At 51.3% G+C, this 23,526-nt stretch overlaps 1 protein-coding gene across 5 annotated transcripts in view; it reads left to right on the top strand.

Moving 5' to 3' along the window:
- The window catches only part of LOC144170353 (uncharacterized), a 313,794-nt gene that overhangs the window by 151,529 nt on the left and 138,739 nt on the right, over nt 1-23,526 (top strand). For 4 of the 5 annotated variants that reach the window (XM_077700102.1, XM_077700101.1, XM_077700103.1 and 1 more), the window contains exon 2: nt 12,757-15,582. In XM_077700102.1, the coding sequence (XP_077556228.1) occupies nt 12,775-15,582 (2,808 nt within the window). In that variant the 5' untranslated portion in view covers nt 12,757-12,774. Of the gene's footprint in view, nt 1-12,756; nt 15,583-22,215; nt 22,713-23,526 lie in introns of those variants that run through there. The other variant, XM_077700107.1, reaches the window with a different exon arrangement.

Here is a 23,526-nt window from a genome sequence, read left to right as displayed (position 1 = left end):
CTGATGGAGGCGAAAAGCAAAAACGCCCGTGTGTGCGAGATTTCGGCGCACGTCAAAGATCCCCAGGTGGTCAAAGTTAATCCGGAGCCCTCCACTACGGCGCGCCTCATCGCCTGCGTTGCGTCGGTGCGTTAAACCCCACAATCAATCAACGAAATTCTGGCTGAGGTAAGAGCGTTTTTGCATATTCTATAACGCTAAAGAAACGGCAGAGCTTTTCGAGCAGACGGCGCATTCCTCTGCTTGACGGCTCGATAAAAGGCGGACTGCAAGGAGGAGGAATATTGGGACACGAACGAGCTGTGTTTTCATTACTTGCCGGAGGGATGCATAGAAGGAATTCAATACTTAAGTCCTCATTTCGGAAGCATTCGGAATCGTGCGCCTCTTTGGGTTTGACGTCAACCCACTTTAGAGAATAAATCTGTCAGTATTGGATCCCTGCGTGGGAGATTGGGATCGAGGAATGCGTACAAAAAATAGCGCAGGGTGTGGGGAACCTCCCGTGTGCCTCGACCGTGCTGCATAGCTCAGTCCTGCCATCAGCGGGTGTTCAACACATGAGCGAATGTGTTTGTTATAATGTGTTGGGAATGAGTTGTACGCAAGCTACTGAAGACGGAGGAAGAGTTGTGGCGACATTCTGAAAGTTTTCAAAGCGGATATCACGCGCGTTGGTTCCCGATTGCTTTCGCTTCGATTTTCGCGTCACCCGGGAAGATACAACCTCGTTTGCAGTGATAAATGTCGGCAAAACTCCGCGCCCTCTTTTTTATTTTGTGGGAATGTGCGGCACGAGGCAGATATTCTCAGTACTGGCACATATTTTTTGTTCTTGAAGGTGTAGTCCTCGGATTTAATACAAATTCATAAAGACTTCTTGAGTTCTGTCTCGTGGGAAAAACGTTTTGTTTTTGGCGTCGCTCGTATTGCATACTCGTGTGTCACAACCGTTGGGATGTTTGCCTCCGCGCACATTGGTTGCATTGCTTAATTAAACAGGGGTTGTTGAGTTTTAGCGAACGAACTTGGGTCGTCTTGGGTCTTCAGTTGTTTCTTTAAACGCATTGCTGCAAATATGTCTTTTTTCGCGTGGATTGCCGTTTCTGGCGAAGTTTTGCCACCCTAAGTGAATAGAGACTGCGTAATTATTTCTTATCGGTCTCGCCTGTCGCCCTCGCAAGTTACGTCACGCCCGTAAACGAGCAGCTGACATAGGTTTCTTTTTTCCGCACCTTTTGGCAGGCTTCTCCGTGACACGTTACTGCGCTGCGGGAATGGCTAGCCGCCGTTCGATGGCGATTAAATTGACTGGGAAACAATTCTTCCACGCGTATTGTCGGCTGATGCGGTTTCGATATTTTTTTTTTTCGTGGCGGTCGCTGACGGCTCGATGTTGTTTGTTTTTGCGTCAATAACCGTAGTGGCGAAGCACTTACTTTCCAAGGTGCAGTTATTAAAGACGGTGAGCGCGGAAAGCGGACCCGGTGTACTAGCGTCTATGGCTGGGGTGCGTAGCATCATGGCTGCTGACGTTGCGTTCTTTTCTTCTGTATTGAGGTAAACGTTACGAGAAAGGTTACGAGCGCTATGTTACACCAATTGAGCTCAGGAATCACTGATGCTGGGATAAAAACGATACGAAGGAAGGAAAAACAAATACTGCGCTGAGTAGCATCTAAGTAGCATCTAGGCATTTCTAAGTAGCATCATGCACCAACTAGCCCGTCTCAGTTCACTTGTAGAGTGAATGAATTCCCCTCGATTTCCTTTTCTTCTACATATGCGTGTGTAACGGCTTCACCCTTCAGCCCGAAGTTTCCAGAAGGGCGCTGATTGCCACTCTTGAACACAGGAAACACTCACACACGCAAAAGGCAAAACCACCCAAGAAAATAGAAAGCGCTCGTGTAGCTGAATTTGTGGAGTACCAGACGTGTTATCCGAAAGTTGTCGATTCCGATCACACCCGAAGCGCAATTTTTTCTCCGTTTTCTTTCTCTTTTACTATTTTGAAATAACCGTTTTTACGCAGAAAAGATACGAATTATTTCATTAAAATATGCTTTTGGGCTAGTTGGTGCATATTGCTTCAAGAAAATGAGCGCCACAAACCAGGACAGAAAAAAAACGAACGACGAGACAGATGCGCTACTAACGAGTTACTAAAATTGTTAGTACTACTAACAACTTGTTGGTAGCGCAGCTAACAGATGCGCTACTAACAAGTTAGGAGCGCATCTATCTTGTCGTTCTTCGTTTTTTTCTGTACTGGTTTGTAGCGCTGGTTTTCTTGAAAACGAATTTTGTCCATGATGTCCTCATTGCCGTTTTTTTACTGTTTGATCTCCATGTTCATGATAACACCATGTTCATTTTCGCTTGGATCCAGCCCTAGTGTCTGGTTTCGTTGCTTTAAAGCCGCAGGTGGTGCACCATCCCTACTCATAAAAAAAAAAAATCGTCCCCGCTCATTAAAAAATAAAAAAAGGACCCCAGACGTTGCTGTGGGCTTTGGGGTTTCAGTCATTCCTTACCCGGCATCTTGGGGCTGGTAAGTTGCCGCAGTACATAAAGGTTTATGAATCACTCAACGTGCCGCATATGCCACTTACGCAATCATTTCTTATTATGTACTGCTCTCCATGGCCGCGCCGCAAGTTCGCGCTCATCATATTCAGTGAAGCCAGGGCGCTGAGAGATTTTCTCCACCGTCGACTTCGTCTCCTGACGACGCTGTCATTATATGGAGGGCCAGCCTTCCTCACTCTCCGAGACACATTCTCGTCGTCTGCAAACGACTCTCTCGTGCACGCAGCGGCGATTTCTCGCAACGTTACCCCTGTTTTTCGGGAGAAGCCGGGAAATCTAGGAAGAGGCTGGAGGAGATGCGGAAGAAAAAAAAAAAAAATGAAGAGGCGCCTGTGACCTCCCGGCGGGCCTCCATATCCGCTTCGGCGTGGGCGCTCCGCGTGATGATGTGATCTCCCGGCTTTGTATCGCCCTACTGCGCGTTCGATACATCGCCGTGGGGGGAGGGGGGTTTTGTCATCGGCCTTATTCCGTAAGTGGGGCGGACTTCCTTCCACGGCCATTTGCGCTGCTGCCGCGTCTGTGGACCTTGATGACCGTTACCGCGATGACATTTGCTCACAGTAAACCGGGGAATGGATGCTTCCTGTGCGCGCGCGCCTATATGGAGCTTCAGCGTTGCCAGGGCAGGGGCTACGTTCGCGGCGGTGTGTCCGTGCGGTGGTAGACCCTTGCGGATGCCGGTGTTTTCTTTTGCTTCGTCTGGAATGTGTAAGGTTGATCTTTCGATATCTGGATATTGCGGAAATCGTCTGATGTTTGGTTGTCTGAGACTGCGCGCGCGTTATTTTGGAGGATGGCGTGCTCGCGCCATGCGGCGGTGGAACGAGCTCGCTTCGCTTTACACAATGCGGATGATTTGTTTACCTGGGGCGAGTGGTTGCGTGTGATGTGTGGTTTCTCTGGCCCAATGCAACTGCCTGACCATAAAAGGGAAAGCGTGGTAGGAATCTTTTTTTTTTTCTTTCTGTTTCTCTATGTGCATCGCAGCACACTAAACATGGCAAGACGGAGGAGCTCGCTATCATTACATAGCTCTGTCCACCTACTTAGACAGCTCAAAATTTTTGTAGTTCTCACTCTCCAGACGTGAAATTTAACTAACGCAGCTCAGTTATTGATGTCATGCGTGTTAACGTAAATAAATAACGTCTGCCCGCTTCATGTGCTAGTGTACGGATAGTCTGACGCGCAACGTCGTCATCAGGGACGACTTAATAAAATTATTTTGCCATTCCTCCTAAATGCGCCAAACGCTCATTGATAACTCCCTCGGGAGTCTGGATGTCACAGTAACCCGCGCGTGTCATTACAGGATGTGCATATTGCCGCGAACCATGCATTGGGTTTGTTTATTTGTGTTTTGCTTTTACCGCCCGGCTGCGCCGGTCTGTGTTATCTCCGTGCCAAGGGAAGCGCGTGTTCCATTCTTTCTTTCTGTGCCGCATGTGTTATCTGTTCAGATAGGGAGAGCATTCCGATCTAACGTGAACATCCCGGAATAATCTTCTTGCATCTACAATGTTCTCGATGCGAATCGACGGTTCCAGAACCACGCGCGCCGAAAGATAAAAAGCCTGCAGAGCAGATGCCGGGGCATTCGATTCTGCGACGCTCGCTGACGCAAGTCACTTTGTTGACCGCTGCTTCGCCGCCTCTGTATTCTTTTGAGTTGTTAGGGGAGCACAAGTTCGCTCCAATAAACTTGTTTCTCCTGCAAGACAACTGCGTCGTCCTTGGCTTCGTGACATCTGGTGGAGGTGCGGGGTACGCACCCTTCATGCCCACTACAACCTCGAGAAGCCGCCAAGCCAGTCCAACAAGAGCCAGCCCCCGCCTGCAAGATTTACCACCCGAGTTCGGTTTGATGCCAGAAGGGCCCAAGAAAAAGAACGCTGCAACCAACACCATGGTGCAAGAAACAACATCGCCAATCGTCCTGCAGCAGCCCCGGGAACCGCCATCGTTCCGGGGAGCCTTTCCGGCATGTCTTCTTTTACTTAGAAGATGCTGCTCGAACTTGGTTCGAGAACCATGAGAGTTCTTTGACCGACTGGACTCACTTCAAAAGGGAGTTCCTGAAGACATTCACTACCGTTGTGAGAAAAGAGCGAGCTGCGCTTTTGCTTGAAACTCGGACACAACACCCCAACGAAGGGGTCGTGATCTTCGTTGAGGACATGAAGCAATTATTTCGCCGCGCGGACCCCGAAATGACGGAAGAAAAGAAGTTACGCTTCTTGATGCGCGGTGTGAAGGAGGAGCTGTTTGCTGGACTTGTCCGCAACCCGCCCAAAACCATCGCTGAATTCGTGACCGAAGCCAGCACGATTGAGAAGGCTCTCGAAATGCGTGCTAAGCAGTATGACCGGAACTTTGTTGGCGCGGCCAGTGCGAACTACATCGACAACATGCGGGTTCCGGCTGATAGCATACGCGAGGCTATCCGCGAAATAGTGAGGGAGGAGCTGCGGAAACTGCTCCCGACGACGCCGCTACCACAAGTCGCTTCTCTTACCGACGTCATTAGAGAAGAAGTGCAGCAAGCGCTGGGAACTTCAACGACGCCAGTAGCACCTCGCGAGCCGCAAGCCATGACCTACGCGGCTGCTGTACATCGCCCTCGCCCACGTGGACGAGAGAGATCGAGAGAAGACTGCATTCATAACCCCGGACGGCCTATACGAGTTCAAGGTAATGCCGTTTGGGCTATGCACGGCACCAGCAACGTTCCAAAGAGTCATGGACACTGTGCTAGCTGGCCTGAAGTGGCACACCTGCCTCGTATACCTCGACGACGTTGTGGTATTCTCCCGGACTTTCGACGAACACCTCGCAAGGTTGCAGTCAGTACTCGAGGCCATCCGTACGTCGGGGTTAACGCTGAAGCCTGAAAAGTGCCGCTTCGCGTACGAGGAACTGAAGTTTTTGGGCCATGTCGTCAACGCCGCGGGAGTCCTGCCTGACCCGGTGAAAACTTCAGCCATAGCGAACTTCCCAAGGCCGAAAGATAAGAAGGGCGTGCGCAGATTTCTCGGGACTGTGCGCATACTACCGGCGCTTCGTCGCAAACTTCGCACGCATTGCAGAGCCGCTCACGCGCTTGACGAAAGATAGCACCGCTTTCAGCTGGGAAGACGACCAAGAAAAGGCATTCTGCGAGCTGCAAAAACACCTGCAAAGCCCGCCCGTGCTCGCTCATTTCGACGACAACGCCGAAACGGAAATACACACGGACGCCAGTGATATAGGCTTGGGTGCCGTCCTTGTCCAAAAACAAAGCCGGTGCGAAAACGTAATCGCCTATGCCAGCCGTGGTCTGTCGAAGGAGGAGAAAAACTACTCTGCCTCCGAAAAAGAGTGCCTGGCTATTATATGGGCCATTTCAAAATTTCGCCCATACGTGTATGGCAGACCGTTCAAGGTTGTAACAGACCACCATGCGCTGTGTTGGCTCGCCAATTTGAAGGACCCCTCTGGCCGTCTTGGGCGGTGGAGTTTGCGCCTGCAAGAGTTCGACATTACAATCGTCTACAAATCCGGCAGGAAACACTCCGACGCCGACTGCCTGTCCCGCGCCCCTGTCGACCCACCACCACAAGACTCCGATGAAGACAGCGCGTTCTTCGGGGTTGTTACGGAGAGCGACCTAGCCGCCCAGCAGCGTGCCGACCCCGACTTGCGAGTAATGATCGACTACCTCGAAGGACGAAACGTCGCCGTGCCTAGAGCGTTCAAGCGTAACTTACCAGCATTCAGCCTCAGAAACTCCGTCCTCGTGAAGAAGAATTTCAGCCCCGGAACAAGAACGAATTATCTACTTGTCATCCCCGCAGACCTTCGTGACGAAATTTTGGAAGCGTCCCACGACGACCCGTCTTCCGGACATCTCGGCACAGCTCGCACTATTGCAAAAATTAAGGCGAAGTACTTCTGGCCCCGCCTTACATCCGACGTCACCCACTACGTTCGGAGTTGCCGGGACTGCCAGCGACGAAAAACGCCGCCTACAAGACGCGCCGGACTTCTACAACCGATCGCCGTCCCGCGGAGGCCCTTTCAACAAATTGGAATGGACCTTCTAGGCCCGTTCCCGACGTCACGATCGGAGAACAAGTGGATTGTCGTAGCGACAGACTACATGACGCGCTACGCAGAGACCGCCGCTCTTCCGCGGGGGACTGCACAAGAAGTCGCCAAGTTCTTTATAAACCAAGTTGTGCTGCGACATGGAGCCCCGGAAGTCCTAATCACGGACCGCGGAACGGCCTTTACCGCGGAGCTGATGCAAGGAATCTTACGCTACAGCAACACGGATCACCGAAGAACGACGGCGTACCACCCCCAAACGAACGGACTAACAGAACGTCTGAACAAGACAATTGCGGATATGCTGTCCATGTACGTCGACGTTGAACATAAGACTTGGGACGAAGTCCTCCCGTATGTCACGTTTGCGTACAATACAGCGACGCAGGAAACTACGCAGATGACGCCGTTCGAGCTTGTCTACGGAAGACGACCGACTACGATGCTCGACGCCATGCTTCCGCATGTAGAAGACGACGACCTCAACGCCGATGTCCAAGGATACCTGCAACGTGCGGAGGAGGCCCGCCAGCTCGCTCGAGTTCGTATAAGGGACCAGCAGCTGGTGGATGCCGGCCGCTACAACCTCCGACGCCGAGACGCCGAGTACCAACCAGGGGATCGTGTGTGGGTTTGGACTCCCATCCGACGACGCGGACTGAGCGAGAAACTTCTGCGACGGTATTTCGGACCCTACCAGATTCTGCGACGTGTTGGCCAACTTACCTACGAAGTGATCCCCGATGGTGACTCCGGCACATCACGACGACGTACGCGGCCCGAAGTCGTCCACGTGGTTCGCTTAAAACCTTTCTACGAACGATGACGAACTTTTATTTTCATTTTCGGACTGTCGCTTATGTTAGCATCGGGTCGATGCACTCTTAGAGGGGGGGGGGGGGGGGGGGGTAATGCCGCGAACCATGCATTGGGTTTGTTTATTTGTGTTTTGCTTTTACCGCCCGGCTGCGCCGGTCTGTGTTATCTCAGTGCCAAGGGAAGCGCGTGTTCCATTCTTTCTTTCTGTGCCGCATGTGTTATCTGTTCAGATAGGGAGAGCATTCCGATCTAACGTGAACATCCCGGAATAATCTTCTTGCATCTACAATGTTCTCGATGCGAATCGACGGTTCCAGAACCACGCGCGCCGAAAGATAAAAAGCCTGCAGAGCAGACGCCGGGGCATTCGATTCTGCGACGCTCGCTGACGCAAGTCACTTTGTTGACCGCTGCTTCGCCGCCTCTGTATTCTTTTGAGTTGTTAGGGGAGCACAAGTTCGCTCCAATAAACTTGTTTCTCCTGCAAGACAACTGCGTCGTCCTTGGCTTCGTGACAATATACAATCGGCCGAGGAAAATGTGAGTGACTTGGGCGAACACCGAAAATGAGTTGCTGCGCTACCTGGCCGAATGGCACGCGCTTCATGTCTGTAGGCGGCGCAGCGAAACTAAAGGAACGGCTACAGCCACAGATAAAGGGAAAGGATGCCGCAATTCTAGTAATGGAGGTTCCTTATTTGTGTGTCCGGCGATGCAGTAGACTGAGGGGCATACCGGGCCCGATTGTGTCAAAAAAACTGTGGTTGATTCCTCTGTCATAGGAATCGGTAAAACACGAAAGCGAAATGTGCAGCGAAATCTGCAGCTGAGCATGATTTGCGGGCCGGCGGCTGTCTTGTGGGTGTGCTTGGCGAGCGACGTCCTGCTGGCGGGTCGCTTTGGCAGAGGTGTACTGGCGTCATTTCCGTGACTGATATGACGTCAGTAAAATATAGGTGTATCCCGCCATAAAACACTTTTGTGCTAAAATATAAAACCTGAAAACGAACAACCCTAAGCATAACGAACTCTTTAGTACCAAAGGCAGCTTTCCCGCAAGAAGATCCTGTGTGCAGTGGTGCACCCTTTACAGGCCGCTTTCTTCTACTGGCGTCACTTCCGTGACGGATATGACGTCGGCGAAACCTCTGTGTATCCGGAAATAACACTTCCGTGTTAAAAATCACTGTCTCTTCGTGCGGGGCTACGGTGGTAATTTCGTCCACAGATACGTTTTGTGCCAACTGTGCAACCCGCTAATGCGTCAGCCAAAATTCTGGCGATATCTGAAAACAGACTGCACCAAACAATTTGTTTGCGGATAGGTCTCGAGATGGAACGCACTTGATCTCGACTTTAGAAACGCATGAAGAAAAAACAAAAATGCAACCTTAAAACGGGCCTCAGTGTCAAAATCTGTTTCCCCCGCTTTAATCGGGACATTGTAACGGCCTTTGTAACAGCTCGCCAACAGCTGTAACACCTATCCATCACTTCACCTCAGGGCGATAATGAAGACACACCTGTGTACGCAGCTATCCATCAGTGCGCCTGAGTGCGGTCTTGTGAAGGCTTTTCTTTGCCTTTTCTTTACCTCCGGTCTGTAAGCATCTCCAGCTTGTGTTACACGCCATAGCCCTCTCTGAGTGCCCCTATCTCGACAGCAGGAAGCAGGTGGCCGTTTTTCTAACGGAGAAAGCCGGACCGCAGTTCCCTCAGGGAAAGGAGTATCAGTATCCTGGCCTAACGAGTCGCCTTGGTCTCGCTATTCATCGGCTTCTACACTTTCCGCAAGCCGTTAGAGCAGAGTTCTTGGGCCGATTTTAAGCCGATTGTCTCTAGTCCCTCGCTCTGGAATGTCGGGAAAAGCGACACCGACACACTTGTGCCACATTATCGCAACTTCACATTTCCCGTTGTCGGTCCGCAAGCTGGCCTCGCTTGTTGGAAGCCTGTAAAACAGGTGAGATGAACCGCTTGTTCTGTCACACGAAACGGCGTTAACGTGGATGATGGCGCTATTCGCGCTTCCAGTGCGTGTGGTAAACTGGGCGGATTGGTTTGCTGCAGCGTGTTTAAATCGAACTTTTTAATTTAGAATCAGCGCGAGATGCTTATAAATAAGCTGAAAGTTTATACAGTTAAAACTCGATTGAACGAAGTCGCTGGGAACCGTGAATTATTTCGTTAAACCGAGAACTTTGTGTAATCGCAACTGTCATTTTACAAGCAGTTCATTTCATATATTCGATGTCTAAAGGGAGGCGCACTCCAGCAGCTACCATGACATCGTAATTGCGGCGGACGCGGCGCTCGCTTGCCGATAATTTAGCAATGCTCTAAAAGTCCGCGGTGAAAATAACAATAAAACGTTAGCGGTTCTGGGAGAAACAAATTTATTCTCTGGCAGAAAAATTGGGTGGCGATTACGGTACTCCCTAATGCGAAATTTGGGCGCAGCAGCAGTGCGCTGAGGCAGCACTCACTCGTGGGTTCTCTCGACGGCCGCTATGGTGAGCCACTGCGTAGGCGGCGCGAAGTGCGCCTCAGGAAGGGACCGCGACCCGCGTCTTAGGCAGAGAACGTAACACCATCGTCCTGCGCACGCCCCCCTCACGTTTTCTCCAGCGTAGCGCAGACGAGCGTCTCGTGGGGGCACAGCATACTACCCCTCCCCTCCCCCACCACACACTTTCGGAGAGCGCTCGCGCCGCCACGGTGACCCGCCCTCCCCTCACAATTTCGCGACACTCTCCTCCTCTGCTTTCTTTCACTATTCGGTCTTGCCATCGTTCACTCGGTTACGCTGACAACGCGGCTCAGCCCAGAGACGGCCGCCTAAGGGCTGCGCCCTAAAAGGCCTGTGATTTTCGCCTACGTGAGCTTCGTTAGCACTAAACAGAGTCTTTTCGTAGCACGATCGCACGTACGACGCACAAGACGTGAAGGAAGAGTCACGGCATCTAGTATCACGGATTGAAAACCGGGACAGCTGAATTTGCCTCGTAGAGCTTCGTAAAAGGCAACTGGATGTCTCGTTTCTTTTCTGTCGTGGCGCAGTAATCTTCGTGGCGTTCTGACAAAATACATTTAAAATTGCGTCTTTTTAAATGTGCCTGCTTCACGAAATACTTCGTTAAATCGGAAATGGCGCTGAATCTCTTTCGTTAGTTCAAAGCATTGAACCGTATTAGCACGTGGGGGGGGGATCCGAATCTGTTCGTAAGATCGGGTTTCGTTATGTTGACTTTCGTCTGTATAAAAACTAGTGTCAGCTCCGTGCGCGCGTTTATTTTTACGTGTCCGCCCCGGCAAGTTCAATATATTACTCTCCCCCCCCCCCCCCACCCCCACCCCAAAAAATAAAAAGAAAAAAGAGTGGATCAGGAGTTGAAATCCCGCAGAATATTATGTAGACTCTGGGCGTCGGTGTATTTGAGTAGATGCTTTGGCAACGGGGCGGGCGCAAATTTTCCGCTTGCCCTTCTTTACGAATTGGGGCATATACGTCTGTCATACTCTGCGCATTGAGAATTCTTGCCCGGCACCATCATGAATAGAGAAAAGATACTTTCTGGCTTAAGGATTCGTTTTATTTTCCAGCGTGTTTTCGACGCCTCCGGTGCGCTCCGTCAGCTGTGATGGTCGCCTATCGCCGATCGGCATTCTTTGAGCTGAGCGGCGCCGGTGGCGGCGGCCAACAACCGGGAGCGGAATTTCGGGGTCAAGATGTCGTTTCGTCAGTGGCCGGCGCTTTCTGCGGAGATGATTAGCCCTTCTCCCCCCGGCCGCACTTTCACCGCCCGCGTGACGGGGGACAATGGACAAGCGTAACGCTTGTCTGCCCAGACAAAGTCAACCGAGGAGGACGCAGAGAAGGAAGGTGACGGGCGGGCGGCGGAAGGGCAGCCGCGGTGTCTCTCGTTCCGCCCTCGGTGGACACGGTCAGTCCACTCGCGAGCGGTTCGCCAAGGGGCGCCGGTGCGCGAGTTTTTTTTTTTTTTTTTTCTTTGGGGTCGCCGTTGAAAGGACGTTTCGGATGGCTGGACACCGGCTTCCCGCGTTCTCGCTGCTTTGCGCCTTGGGCCGAAGAATGTGCCGCACCTTTGTCAAGTTCTGTGCCGCCAATTTGTTGTATCGTTTTACGTCCCGTGACCGTGTATCTGGCAGTTTTGTGCACTAGTTTTTCGCTTCTGCTCACTGTACCCCCCGTACATTGAGGGTTATGGTTTAGTGCCGGAGCCGACGCCTTGACGAAAAGCGATTTTGCTTTGGTATGAGCAGCAAAGTTGGGTGGAAAGCGTGATGACAAACGTATAGTCTCTCTCTCAATGCAGTTGAACTTTTTTTAGAACGCCTAGCTTCCAAGTGTCGTGATCTACAAAGTCCTGCTGGATTGAAATTTGCGACTTCATTATCTCCGCAATCAGGATTTTAATTTAACGAGCAGAAACTGAAATTGTACAGCGTAGTATATGCACTGCGTATATGGGCTGCGTTACAATGCGACTACCGGATCGTAGACGGCTTAGGAAGCAGCCGAATTAGCCGTCTCGAGACACATTTGAAACGATGCAGCGGCTGTCACTGCAGGCGAGTCATCTTAGCAAACACCTTAACAAACGCAAGCCGCAGTTTCAATGGGAAAGCATCGGTCGGTCGAAATCCCGTGTCGGTAACTGAAAAAAAAAAAAAAAATAGAAATTATAATAGATGAAAATAACGTTAAGTAACTTTTAATCTGGATTGAAATCGAACCTAGGGCCTCCGGATTAAGAGAAGAGCATGCATCCCCAACGCCAACTGAGTTCGCAAACTCAGTGACCTGCGACTTGGAATGTGTGAGCATGCTAATTATTACCCAAGTAGCAATTCGTCGATATTAGCAAAGTACGTTCCCGTTCGATGTCCTCTATGCTTGGCGATGCGAACACGGGTATGTGCCGGCCTGACGTACAATATTACAGTGATGCATTCCCATTTGGTACTTCATAAAAATTGCTTAGGAGTCCCGTAATGTTTTGTAAAAGACAAATACAATATTGTAATAAGCATGAGGCAATGAAAACGGATGCGAAAACTGGCTCATAAATAACTTCGCATGTGGCTTGTAACTATTCATGATACAAAAAAAAAAAAACAAGCCTCCCCTTCGTTTTCTACCTTTATCCCTCCCTCATGCCTTTTATTTAGCCATCCGTGAGCTGGCTTGATTCCTGATTGTTGTTGCGAACGTCTTTCGCTTTCTTTTCGCAGGACGGGCTCACCGTCACCATGTCGTCGTCGGCGCAGGCCGTGGACCAGGCGACGCTGGAAAGCATCGCCCGGAACCGGAACCGGCTGCTACGCCTCGCCGACAACATCAAGGTGCGCAAAAAGCCCGGATCGAAGCGTACCGTCGACCTGCGGCTCGACCCCGGCTACACCAACATCGAGCACCTGGTGTTCGGAACGTACCGGCCGCGCACATCCCTGCCGGGGTGCTCGCAACCACCCGTCGCAGCAGCGGAGGTGCCAGCGCAGCCGGAGCCCGCAGCGCTGCTAGCGACACCGCCAGTGACTCGCTGCGAGTGCAGCGCCCACAGCCCCCGCCGGCGCGTTCCGCCCTTCGGCGAGCAGCAGGGGGAAGCCGCGGCGGGAGGCTCAAATGACGTCGCCGGCCGAGTGTGTCCCCTGGACCAGCAGCGAGCCAGCCGCACGGAACGACCGCCGCCGGCTGGTCATGCGTGGCCGCAGGGATCGTCAACCGGAGGCCAGGACGCCGTCACTGTCGGGAGCGACGCTGCTGCTGCTCGCAGCCACGGCGACATGCCGCGGTCGCTGCCGGTCGGGGATATCGGCGTGACGAGCTCCAAAAGGGTCGCCAGGTCCGGCTCCCTGCAGGCTAGGGCGCAGTGCAGAAGGGAGCCGGAGAAGCCGTCGTCGTCGTCCTGTCCGCCGGCCCCGAGTGAAGAGACGAGGATTATACAGGTCGATCTGCAGGCTGCATCGAGACCCAAAGTGCGCGAGCCTGCCGTGGTCTACTCCCTGGAACCGACGGGGGAAACGGCTGGTCACGAACTTCGAGTGGTGAGCGCGAGCGGTGTCCAGCACGCGTCGGCCATCCCGAAGCCTAGGACTCGTAAGGTTCAGTTGGGGCAGCAGCCGGATGCCCTTCGCCCTCGCGTCGTTGTTGACGCCCGCGCCAGGAAAACGCAGCAGCCGCCGATCGTCGTTGCTGCGCCAGCAAGACGACAACCTCCGACGAGGTCGAGTTCCATCAGCGGACGAGGCGCGCAAGCACAGTCTTCCTCAACTTCTGTGTTCAGAAAAGCAGCCTCGGTTTCTGAGAAATCGCCCGTGAAACCGGTAACGATCCCTGTTATCCGGAATTCGTCTATACATCGATGGTCGACGGGTCCCAGGGTTTCGCAAACGACTTTGCCGCGGTCACGGCCTAGGGCAGGCGAGGAGCGTGCGAAGCCCTTTAAAAATGGCGTGAAGTTTGCCGAGCCACTGCAGGAGTGCAGCAACATCGTCGCTGCCGCTTCTGGACGGGTGTCTACGGTTCTGCTTAACGGAACGAAAGCTACGGACGGCGTGCCTGTTGGTGGAACAAGCAAGTCATCTCGGGACTCTAGCGCAACTGCGCTGTCAGTGGCGCCGCCGTGCTATAGATCGCCCGCCCTCCCTCCAAAAAGTGCCCCTTTACCCGTGCCTGAAATTGTGCCAAAGCCAAGACAACCAGCTTCTAGAAGGCAGATGCCGCAGTGCCAGCTCGCGAACTTGAGTGAGGACCGCGCAAACGCTCAGAACGGTTCCTCCCCTGCCAGAGTTCCACCTGCGTACTGTACGATTTCTCCAAAGCCCGTCCCTCGAAAGGATGTGAGGCCGGCGGACGTGCTGCCGTTGTCTCCGTGGCGGGGCGTACCGCATAGGCCGGAGCCGACCAGCGACCATAGCATCGATGCCCTTTTGCTGGCGGACACGTGCATCTCGCCACCGGGAATGTTTAAAGACCGCAAAATCACAGACCAAACCGGCTGCAGGGCGCCGCAACTAACAGAATCGACGCTGTCGCGCTGGGTGGGCAACACTAGCCGCGAGTCTGCGAGGCTTCTGAACGAGCTTGCCGTGTTTGCCGAGTCTCAGCTTCCCTGCCGCCTTAATGAGCCACAGTCGAGGAGCGGCCTCGCGGTCGGTGCGTCAGAGACGTGGTTTGACAGCCTGAGGAGAGACACCTGTGAGGAGCCCAGCGCGCTGCCTTCACCTGTGCGAGAGAGCACGTCGCACCTTCTGCCTCCCCCGTGTAGGGGTTCTCCGAGAAGTGTGACGCAAAGTGCATGTTCTCAGAGCCCGACCATTGGCCGGGCTTCGAACGGCAAGGTGGTCGTCACCATGCGGTCACTTTCTGTGGAGGAGGCGGCCGACGACGGCTCTGGGGACAACACTAATGTGTCACCTCGTCTCCACAAGTCGAACTCAGTGGACGTCGCCCATATCGTTAGGGACCCCGTGCCAAACGGCTCCCCGTTCCCGCCTAGGTCCCCGAAGATGGTGAACGGCGGCTGTTCTCTTGGATGCGCGCCTCATGAGCGCCAACAGGACTCGCCTCGCCCCTTCAAGCAAGGCCAACCGCCGCCAGCTGTGGGATTCTCTCCGACGCGGTCGCCCTACCGCAAGAAGTGTGCCGGACAGCTAGCAGCCACGACGCCGTCTAAGATGTGGATGTCGGACATCGAAGAGCGGGACGAGAACTCGTCTTCGAGCGCCGCGAGCAGAGTGCCAGTGGATGAGTACTGTGACCTTGACTGTACGTTGATGCAGTCATCCTCCTCGTCGACGTCCTCTTCGTCGTCCAGCAGCACCATCTCTGAGGGCAACGGAACTAGCGTGGTCGTGCATGTGGCTAGCTGGGATCAGAGATCGTCATCTTCGCCTCCGTCGCCCACGAGGAGCCTCCCGAGCAGGTCGCCGCCAGCCTCGTTCGAAAGCCGCCCTTTCACCGTGTATGGCAGCATCACCAACGGCTTTACCTGGATGACGAAGGCGTCGACGGATTGCGGCTCTGTTTCGCGATCTCTACCACTCTCGCATCCTAACGTAAGTCGGACTTCTTTCTCACTTCTCAACAACGCGTCCATGTTGTCTTTACCCGCCGCTGCTAAGTGCGCAGCCTTCCTCATTCGCCACACTGACGACTGACTCGCAAAGAATTGTACCAGATGTCAAAATAATTGTATTTGGCACAGGGCACTGCAGCTGTTGCAGTTGAAGAAGCTCAGTCTTCTGTCTGCAAGAAGGATAATTAAATTGCTTTTTATGTGTTGAACTGGAATTCTTGAGAATGAAAAATGGCTCCAAGGCAGATAGAACCTCTCGTTCTTCATAACTGTCATCTTGAACGTTGCAGGCCTTTCATAGCGGAGAAGCTGGTGTGCAAGGAAGGGCATGCTGCGTTTAAATGGTTGTGCTCACCTGAAAGCACCGATGTCTTTCAATAGTATATTGAGATCAGTCGTGCGTAAAAGTTGGAAAATCTGTATTCTTGCTCAGCTCCCCTGGCATTGCGGACCAAATGTACATTTTAGCAAGCGCTTAACTTCATCTCTACAAACACCCTATAGAATATATAAACAGCATGGCATATTTTCTCTTCTGACTAATCTCAAGACTTCTTCTTCGGCTGACAACACTGGTTTAAATAAAACTATTCTAAAAAAATATAGCACAAGGCATATTCCCAATATTATCCGCTCTATTCCAACAGTCTCTATCCACCGGCGTTATACCCCATGACTGGAAGGTGGCGAAGGTTGTTCCGTTTTTCAAATCTGGTGATCGTACCTCACCCCTGAACTATCGCCCTATTTCGCTAACCAGTACCATATGCAAACTCATCGAGCATATTATTCACTCCCAGATCATTAACTACCTCGGAAAACATAACCTTATTTTTCGGCATCAGCACGGTTTCCGTAAAGGCTATTCATGTGACACCCAACTAGCTGGCTTCATTCACGAAATACATTCATCCGTAGACGCTGGAATTAAAGTCGACGCGATTTTCCTAGACTTTTCAAAAGCATTTGATCGTGTTCCTCACCATCGACTTATTCACAAGCTTACGCTACTGAACATCGACTCTGCTGTTATAACATGGATAAAAGACTTTCTTTCTAACAGGATGCAATTTACATCAGTTAACAATCGCAACTCCTCTCTAGTCCCCGTAACATCTGGTGCTCGTCAGGGAAGTGTACTCGGGCCCTTGCTTTTTCTAGTTTATATTAATGATCTACCAGACTGCGTTAAATCTAACATAAGGTTATTTGCAGATGACTGCGTATTATACCGTAAAATTCAATCTAACCATGACCACGATATTCTACAATCTGACCTTAATGCTATAAACACATGGTGCTCAACCTGGCTAATGCCTCTAAACCTTGCTAAAACAAAACTAGTGTCCTTTACTAATCACGCCTCCCAAAATTCAGCATCCTACATATTAAACGACAGCCTCGTGGACAGAACTTCCACCTATAAATACCTTGGCGTACATCTAACCAGTAATTTGACATGGAATAATCACATTAACCATATCCTCGCGTCTGCTAACCGTTCGCTTGGTTTCCTTAAGCGTAACCTCAGACATGCACCCGCGCGTTTACGAAAGTTAGCATATATTACACTAATACGCCCTAAACTAGAGTACGCGGCAGCCATTTGGGACCCTCATTAGGCATATCTAATAAATGACTTAGAAGCTTTACAATACCGTGCTTTCCGCTTCATCTTTTCTGATTACTCACCCTATACCAGCGTAACCGAATTAAAAAATCGTGCTGAACTTGAAACCTTATCGCATCGTCGCAACATATTTCGCTTAACATTATTTCATAAACTGTACTACCATGCATGCCTTCATAACGAGTTTATCTGTGAACCCGCCGCCATTTTTCCGCGTCGAGATCATTCATGCAAAATCAAACGTATCACATGTCATACCGTTGCTTTTGCCGAATCATTTGCTCCTCGTACCACAATAGACTGGAATAACCTACCATCAAACATTGTTACTGAACCGAATACCACGAAATTTACTAACGCTTTGACCAAAAATATCAATGTATAATATGTATCATTTCACTGCCTTATTTCATTCAGTTCTTGGTTGTCAGATGACGTGGTAATATACCATGTGGTTATGATCGGTGTAGTTTGTTCTAGTTACGGTACCAATAGCTGTTCCTATTGTTCTACCGAATTGTTGTATTTGTTTGCACACTAGCAATGTTAATTATTTCTGCCATTTTTTAGTTCTTGTGTTTATTTTGTTCTTGTTCTAGTTTATGTGACACCTTTGTAACCCCCCCCCCCTACCCTATGTAATACCCTCCCCAGAGGGCCTTTAGGGTTTTTTTGAAATAAAAATACCAAAGCACGTTGGACGGAGAAGACGCAGCTAGTCCATAAACATTGAATTCGTCAATTTGGGGTTCTAACCAAGTCAGCATCGGAAAGCCCTCTCATGCTTTACTGGTTCATCATGCAGGGCGCGAAATTTATTACATTGATTACAGCTCAGCCAGATATTTTAATGAACGAATTGACGGTCTCAGCTTGTTCAGAAGTGTTAAAAAGCAAGCTTTTATATCACAGTATAAACGTTCATAACATTGTCTCAAACCAGATGATTATTTATGGTCAGTTACGTGGCCGATTAGCAAAAGCGAGCGTTGTTATGGGACGCGTGTTGTGAGCGTTTGCGAAGAGCTACGCTAATAGCTTTCATAGAAGTGAAAAAGAATGCGGTAAGGTCGTATGAGCTTCGGTACAAAAGCTCAGTGGACACGTAAGCTCCTCTTATGAGTTGTACAGGCGAAAGCATGGGTGGCCAATTGAACGCGGATCAGTGCTCTTTTCACTTCTGCGCTGCGAGTAATCGTGCTTATTGCGCCCCTAGGCGAGGTCAGCTAGGTACCGTATTCCCAGCCATAGACGCACTTCCGGCTTTGCACTGTCCGCTTTGGGCAGGTCCAAGCGTTGCCTACCAGCGCGGTCTTTTACTTCAGCGAACCTCGTGCAGCCGATTCTCGGCATATAGTTTTTTTGCATGCTAGATGCGTCTTGTCATATAGCGTTCCCAGTCAACAACACTCGGCCAATGGGTGACCTTAAAGGGACACTGAAGTGATATGTAAACATTGCGGGATTACTAGCGCAAATTGTAGTCCGGAGTCCCCAGGCCATGTTTCGACCACTCTAGGCGCGTTTACGCGATTTTATTTAGTAGAAAAACTAATTCGAAAACGCTGTCCTCCTCTCTTTACGCTCGCCCATTTTCTGTGGCGTTTTCGTGTGACGTCAGGAGGGGATGAGCTGGCAATTGGCTGCGCCACGGCTGCGCTACTGCACGGCTCCCCGGCCGACAGAGTCAGTCGGCCCAGCGTTTCGTCCGCCGGCCGCCGGCGGGTCGTCGCAATCAAGGAGGTTAAAAAAAAATTGCTTGGTCGCAATTCGTTCGCTTAGTTGAAACGAAGCCAGGACACGTTTGTGAATGGAAGAATGTGCCTTTCTTTACTTGGTTTGTTTGTACACTGTATCTAGCTCCAAGTCAAGGTCGCTTCACACAAGCGCTGCACATGCGACGCTTCGCTGACTGGTACGCCAGTAGGAAAATATAAGGCCTCTTGAAGGCGGGAGAAGAGTCAGCAAAGTCAATATAGGTACTAAGCAAATAAAATCAACTGATATTTTTACCGTACAGCGTAAAAATAGGGCGCGGGAAGCACTTTTTTTGCGCTGGGCGAACAAGCACAGCGGTCAGCAGCACGACTACGCATCTGCGAACGCTTTTCCATCTACGAAATGCAATTGCTAGACGTGAGCTACTGTGGAAACTCGGGCGACGCTTACTGCACGATCGCAGTACAACAAATAGTCACCTAAGCGGCTTGAAATGCCAAAACTAAATAAAAGTGTAAACCGGTTGTACAATATATACCCTATATTAGCAAGGCTTTCGCGTCCCGCTCCGTAGCCTAGCAGTCTGGGGCGCTAGGACTTCACCGTGAATGTTTTGCGAGTCACGAGTTCGAATCCCCGCGGGTACGTGCTTTTTTTTTTGTAAGTTACTTTTTTGTTTTCCGCCGATGTTTTCTATATTGCGTTCACCTTTTTTGGGGCCGCAACGTTCATGGCTACACGAACTAGTTCACAAAGCGCGCGCAGGCTGGCGCTGGCGCGCTAGCGAGTTCTCGTTGGCGTGCTGTTGCCATAAGCACCGACTGCTTGCAGGCAGTGGGCACAGGCCAGAATGAACAGACCCTTGGCCTGGTGCGAGCACGCTTTTTACGATACAGGCATGAGGGAGGCAAGCTCCAAATATGGGGGAAAAGCGCATGACATTTGGGCGTCTGCGGGTACGCGGAGGGCGTTCATGCACTGCGTAGGTCTCGGCTAGTGAATGCTACGACTACAAGCCGTCCTGGGAGGCTTATCTTGTGCATTTTACAGCCGACAACATGGCAGAAGCGCGGTACGATGATTACTGAGATATTGAGAATGCCCATCCAACAAAGCCATTGGTTATGTTTTACAGAACCGAAACCGAAACTTGTGTGATTGCTAACCTTGGGCATCGTCCAATCACGGCGCCCCTCCTCTCAACGTCACAGCCTTAGTTGGTGCGGCCGCCGCAAACCGCGCATGGTAGTTTTTCTTCTTTCGCGCTTTGTAAAATAATTACCGATTTGTCAACCGGATAAACGATGAAAAGTGTGCTAATTTGAGCCAGTCTACGCAGTGCAAGCAAAAACGGGAGCTTGACAAATTCACTTCAGTGTCCCTTTAAATAGCGTGCGCAAAGTTGTGCCTGTGTTTTGTAAAGCTAGGTATGTAAATGCATCGGCACAGCATTCACAACTGTGAACGAGCGGCTATAGGTAACGATAATTGACGAACTCTTGTCTATGAATCGGACGTGTCTTAAGTTCCGAAATTTACGGAAGAGCTGCTATGAAATGTCGACTTTGACGAGGTGACCAGTTCTAAAGGTGGCTTCGCCGCACTGATTGTGTACGTGCAGCGAAAGCAGCTTTCCGGTTTCGTTCCTTGTGGTAGCTTCGCCGCTCGGTTCGTTTTAGTGCGGTGAAAGTACCTTCGGGTTTTCCCGCAGTCTCTGAAATGTTTTTTTACTGCCTGTAAGTGCGTCGCTCGAATTAGCCATAAATGTTACCGCTGAGCCTGCTCACGAGTGGTTTACTAACCTGCCGGGGTTTGGTGTAGAAATCGCTAATCAGGGAAGAAGTAGTGTAGAGGAGGAGGTGCTCTGGGGTTGGAGTAGAGTGGGAAGAGGAGGACGGCAAGAAGTGGTTCGGGAAAGCGCGGGATTTTGATTTGGTTAAATTTCTTTACGTTGTTTAAATTTCCTTCAAAATGGAGTAATGTCGAAGACGATGACAGAAAAATGGAGTCAAACGAAAATTGGGACGTGGAGCCGGCGGCTATGCACCTGGCCCTTAAATGTGCAATATCCTGAACGCCATAATGCTGTGACGTGAAATTGATAGGGGGCAGGACCGGGTGGGTTATTGGGGCGTCAAATGTGGCGGCCATTATGTAATATCTCCAAATTAAACGGTAGGTGGCTTAGCCTCGGCAAGTAGCTTCATTACAACGAGCTAGTTTTTTTTAATTGGGTGCCGTGTTGGAGACGAAGCCGATCAAGTTCGAAATTCACGATGCTGAAATTCGCGAAGAAAAGCTATAGTTGTTATGGGAATTGAAATATAAAGGCCCCTTCATTATTATTGAGAGCACACGATGCATAGTTTAAGGTGCCTGATCGGGATATTGACTTCTGACGGGCTGGCAACCATGCCCCCCTACATAGCTCAACATGGAACTTCACAATTGTTTGCCCCAGTGTAGCTCAGGATGAGGCAAATCACTGCCATTTTTTTTATTTTCTGTAATCTTTGACAAAACATCTAGTGATTGATTGATTGATTGATTGATTGATTGATTAATTGATTGCGGGGTTTAACCCGCTGACGCTACACAGGTGATGAGGCGAGCCGTAGTGGAGGGCTCCGGATTAATTTTGACCACCTGGGGATCTTTAACGTGCGCCGAAATCTCGGAGCACACGGGTGTTTTCGCTTTTCGCCTATATCGGAAAAGCGGCTCGGGTACTTGGGCTCAGCGGCACAATGCCTTAGCCACTGAGTCACCGCTATGGGTGTCTTGTAAATGGATTGTCTGTTATTTAAACGCTATATAGGGAATGCTTGTTCGTTTAGCGTTTGTGCAGCTAGAAAATGAAAATCCACTCGGTGTGTAGTAATGAGCTTTGAATTGCGCGCCCCGTTGTGTCTCATCGAAGCACTTGCGCCATCTTGTGTGCGTTTCGTCAGGCTGTCGTATAGAGTGATAAACACCCCTTCTCTGCCTTTTTCGGCAGTCGTTGGGAAGCTCTCTGTTGTACTGGCTGCTCATATATCTCATCTTCCTTAGAAGGCTTCTGCCTCGTTTTCTGCTGGGTCTTTACTCCTGCTTCCCTTGGAGGCACCGTCGTTCGCGTCGATCTTGTTTCATCGGCGTCGCCCCAGATGGCGCTCAGGGACTGCAGCGTCTGGGTGCGCGTTTTGCGGCGGCGCCATCTGTCGGCTCCGCTGCTCAACCGCGTCGCGAATGGCACCGCAACGCCGGCGGACGTAGTCGGGTTTGGCGCCGCCGACGGCGACAACGCCGCGTTGCGCTTTGCCGATCGCCGCGGTCCCCTGGTTCTCCACAAGGGGAGAAACAGCTGGAGGTTCTCTTTCGGCGCCAAGGTTTGCGTCGCCGGTGTCGCTCACGGGACCTCTCTCAGGCAGCGAGCGTCACGTTCGTCCAGTGCTACGTTGGTGCTACCACACCTCTGTGTTCAGTCAGATATGTATCAACGGGCATGTTTCCCGTGTGGGAAGCGATAGTGCGCAGCGGTAGCGGCGACGTATCATTGCGGATACGCTGAGACGACTCTTTTCTAAGGTTCGTCTGTGCACGATGTTCCGTGTTTGCCCGACTGTGGTGGTGACTGCCGTTGTCCCGTCGGTCTGGTGAGGGACGTCGCGATGCGCCGGCGGCGGGAAATGATTTCGTCTGCTTCCGGACAGGAAGGGATTGCGGGGAGCTAACCAGCCCCTCTCCTATCTCCGATCCGTCTCCCCGGCACTGATATGGAGGTAAGTTTCGCTTTGCGCGCACTTTCCAAGGGGTTGGCGAGGAGGAGGGCTTGAAGCATGGTTTCGCTTTCCTGAGGAAATGGCTCAAACGGGTGTCGCACGCGCGATCGCCCATGGACAAGGGAGGGAGTCGGGTCCGTGTGACCGACCAAGGCTATCAGGGCTTGCGCCGCGTTTGATTCAATTTAGAGGGCGGCGAAATGTTGGACTCATTTTCGTTCGAAGCGTTTTTGTTCATTGTTGATTACTTTTCTCTGGGTTCGACATTTTCCCCTCGGCTTTTTGTTCGTGACGGACTTAAGAAAAGTCGACAACCAACACAAGTTTCGCAATTCGGCCTTAGTTATGCAACACGCCTGCTTGCGGTCCTTCAAAACTTTATTTTTGCTTGGGAGCTTTAAAATGTTTGAGGTGGACGGGGACACCAGTACGAAGGCACGCGCAGTGGTACTAAGCCGGTTGCGGCGAATATTTAATGAATGATGAGCCCGCGCCGTGAATAATTTCGAAGCCTCCCAGTTGCTCTTGAAGGGCGAAGGCCGCACGCGCAGTACGCGGCTGTCTGTCTACGGCCGCCCCTTTGCGAAGCTTACTCCGAGAAGGGCAGGTGCGGCTTCGCTGACGTCGACAACCGCAGCTGCGCCTTGGACTGCTGCCTGTTCCTGTATGGCTTGAGGCGCCGCAGGAAGGCGCCCTTCCACACTGAACATTTCTTACTTTCTCCGAGTCATTAAAACCCCCTTGTTCCCGGTGAGCCGATCTCGTTTCAATCATCGGGCCGAACAGCACGCGCTTGCTTTCTTTAGCAACGCTG

This window comes from Haemaphysalis longicornis, unplaced genomic scaffold (assembly GCF_048455015.1).
Source record: "Haemaphysalis longicornis isolate Haplotype H1 unplaced genomic scaffold, Haemaphysalis longicornis Haplotype H1 scaffold_2, whole genome shotgun sequence".
NCBI classification, from domain to species: domain Eukaryota; kingdom Metazoa; phylum Arthropoda; class Arachnida; order Ixodida; family Ixodidae; genus Haemaphysalis; species Haemaphysalis longicornis.
This window is presented reverse-complemented; position numbering and strand designations above follow the sequence as displayed.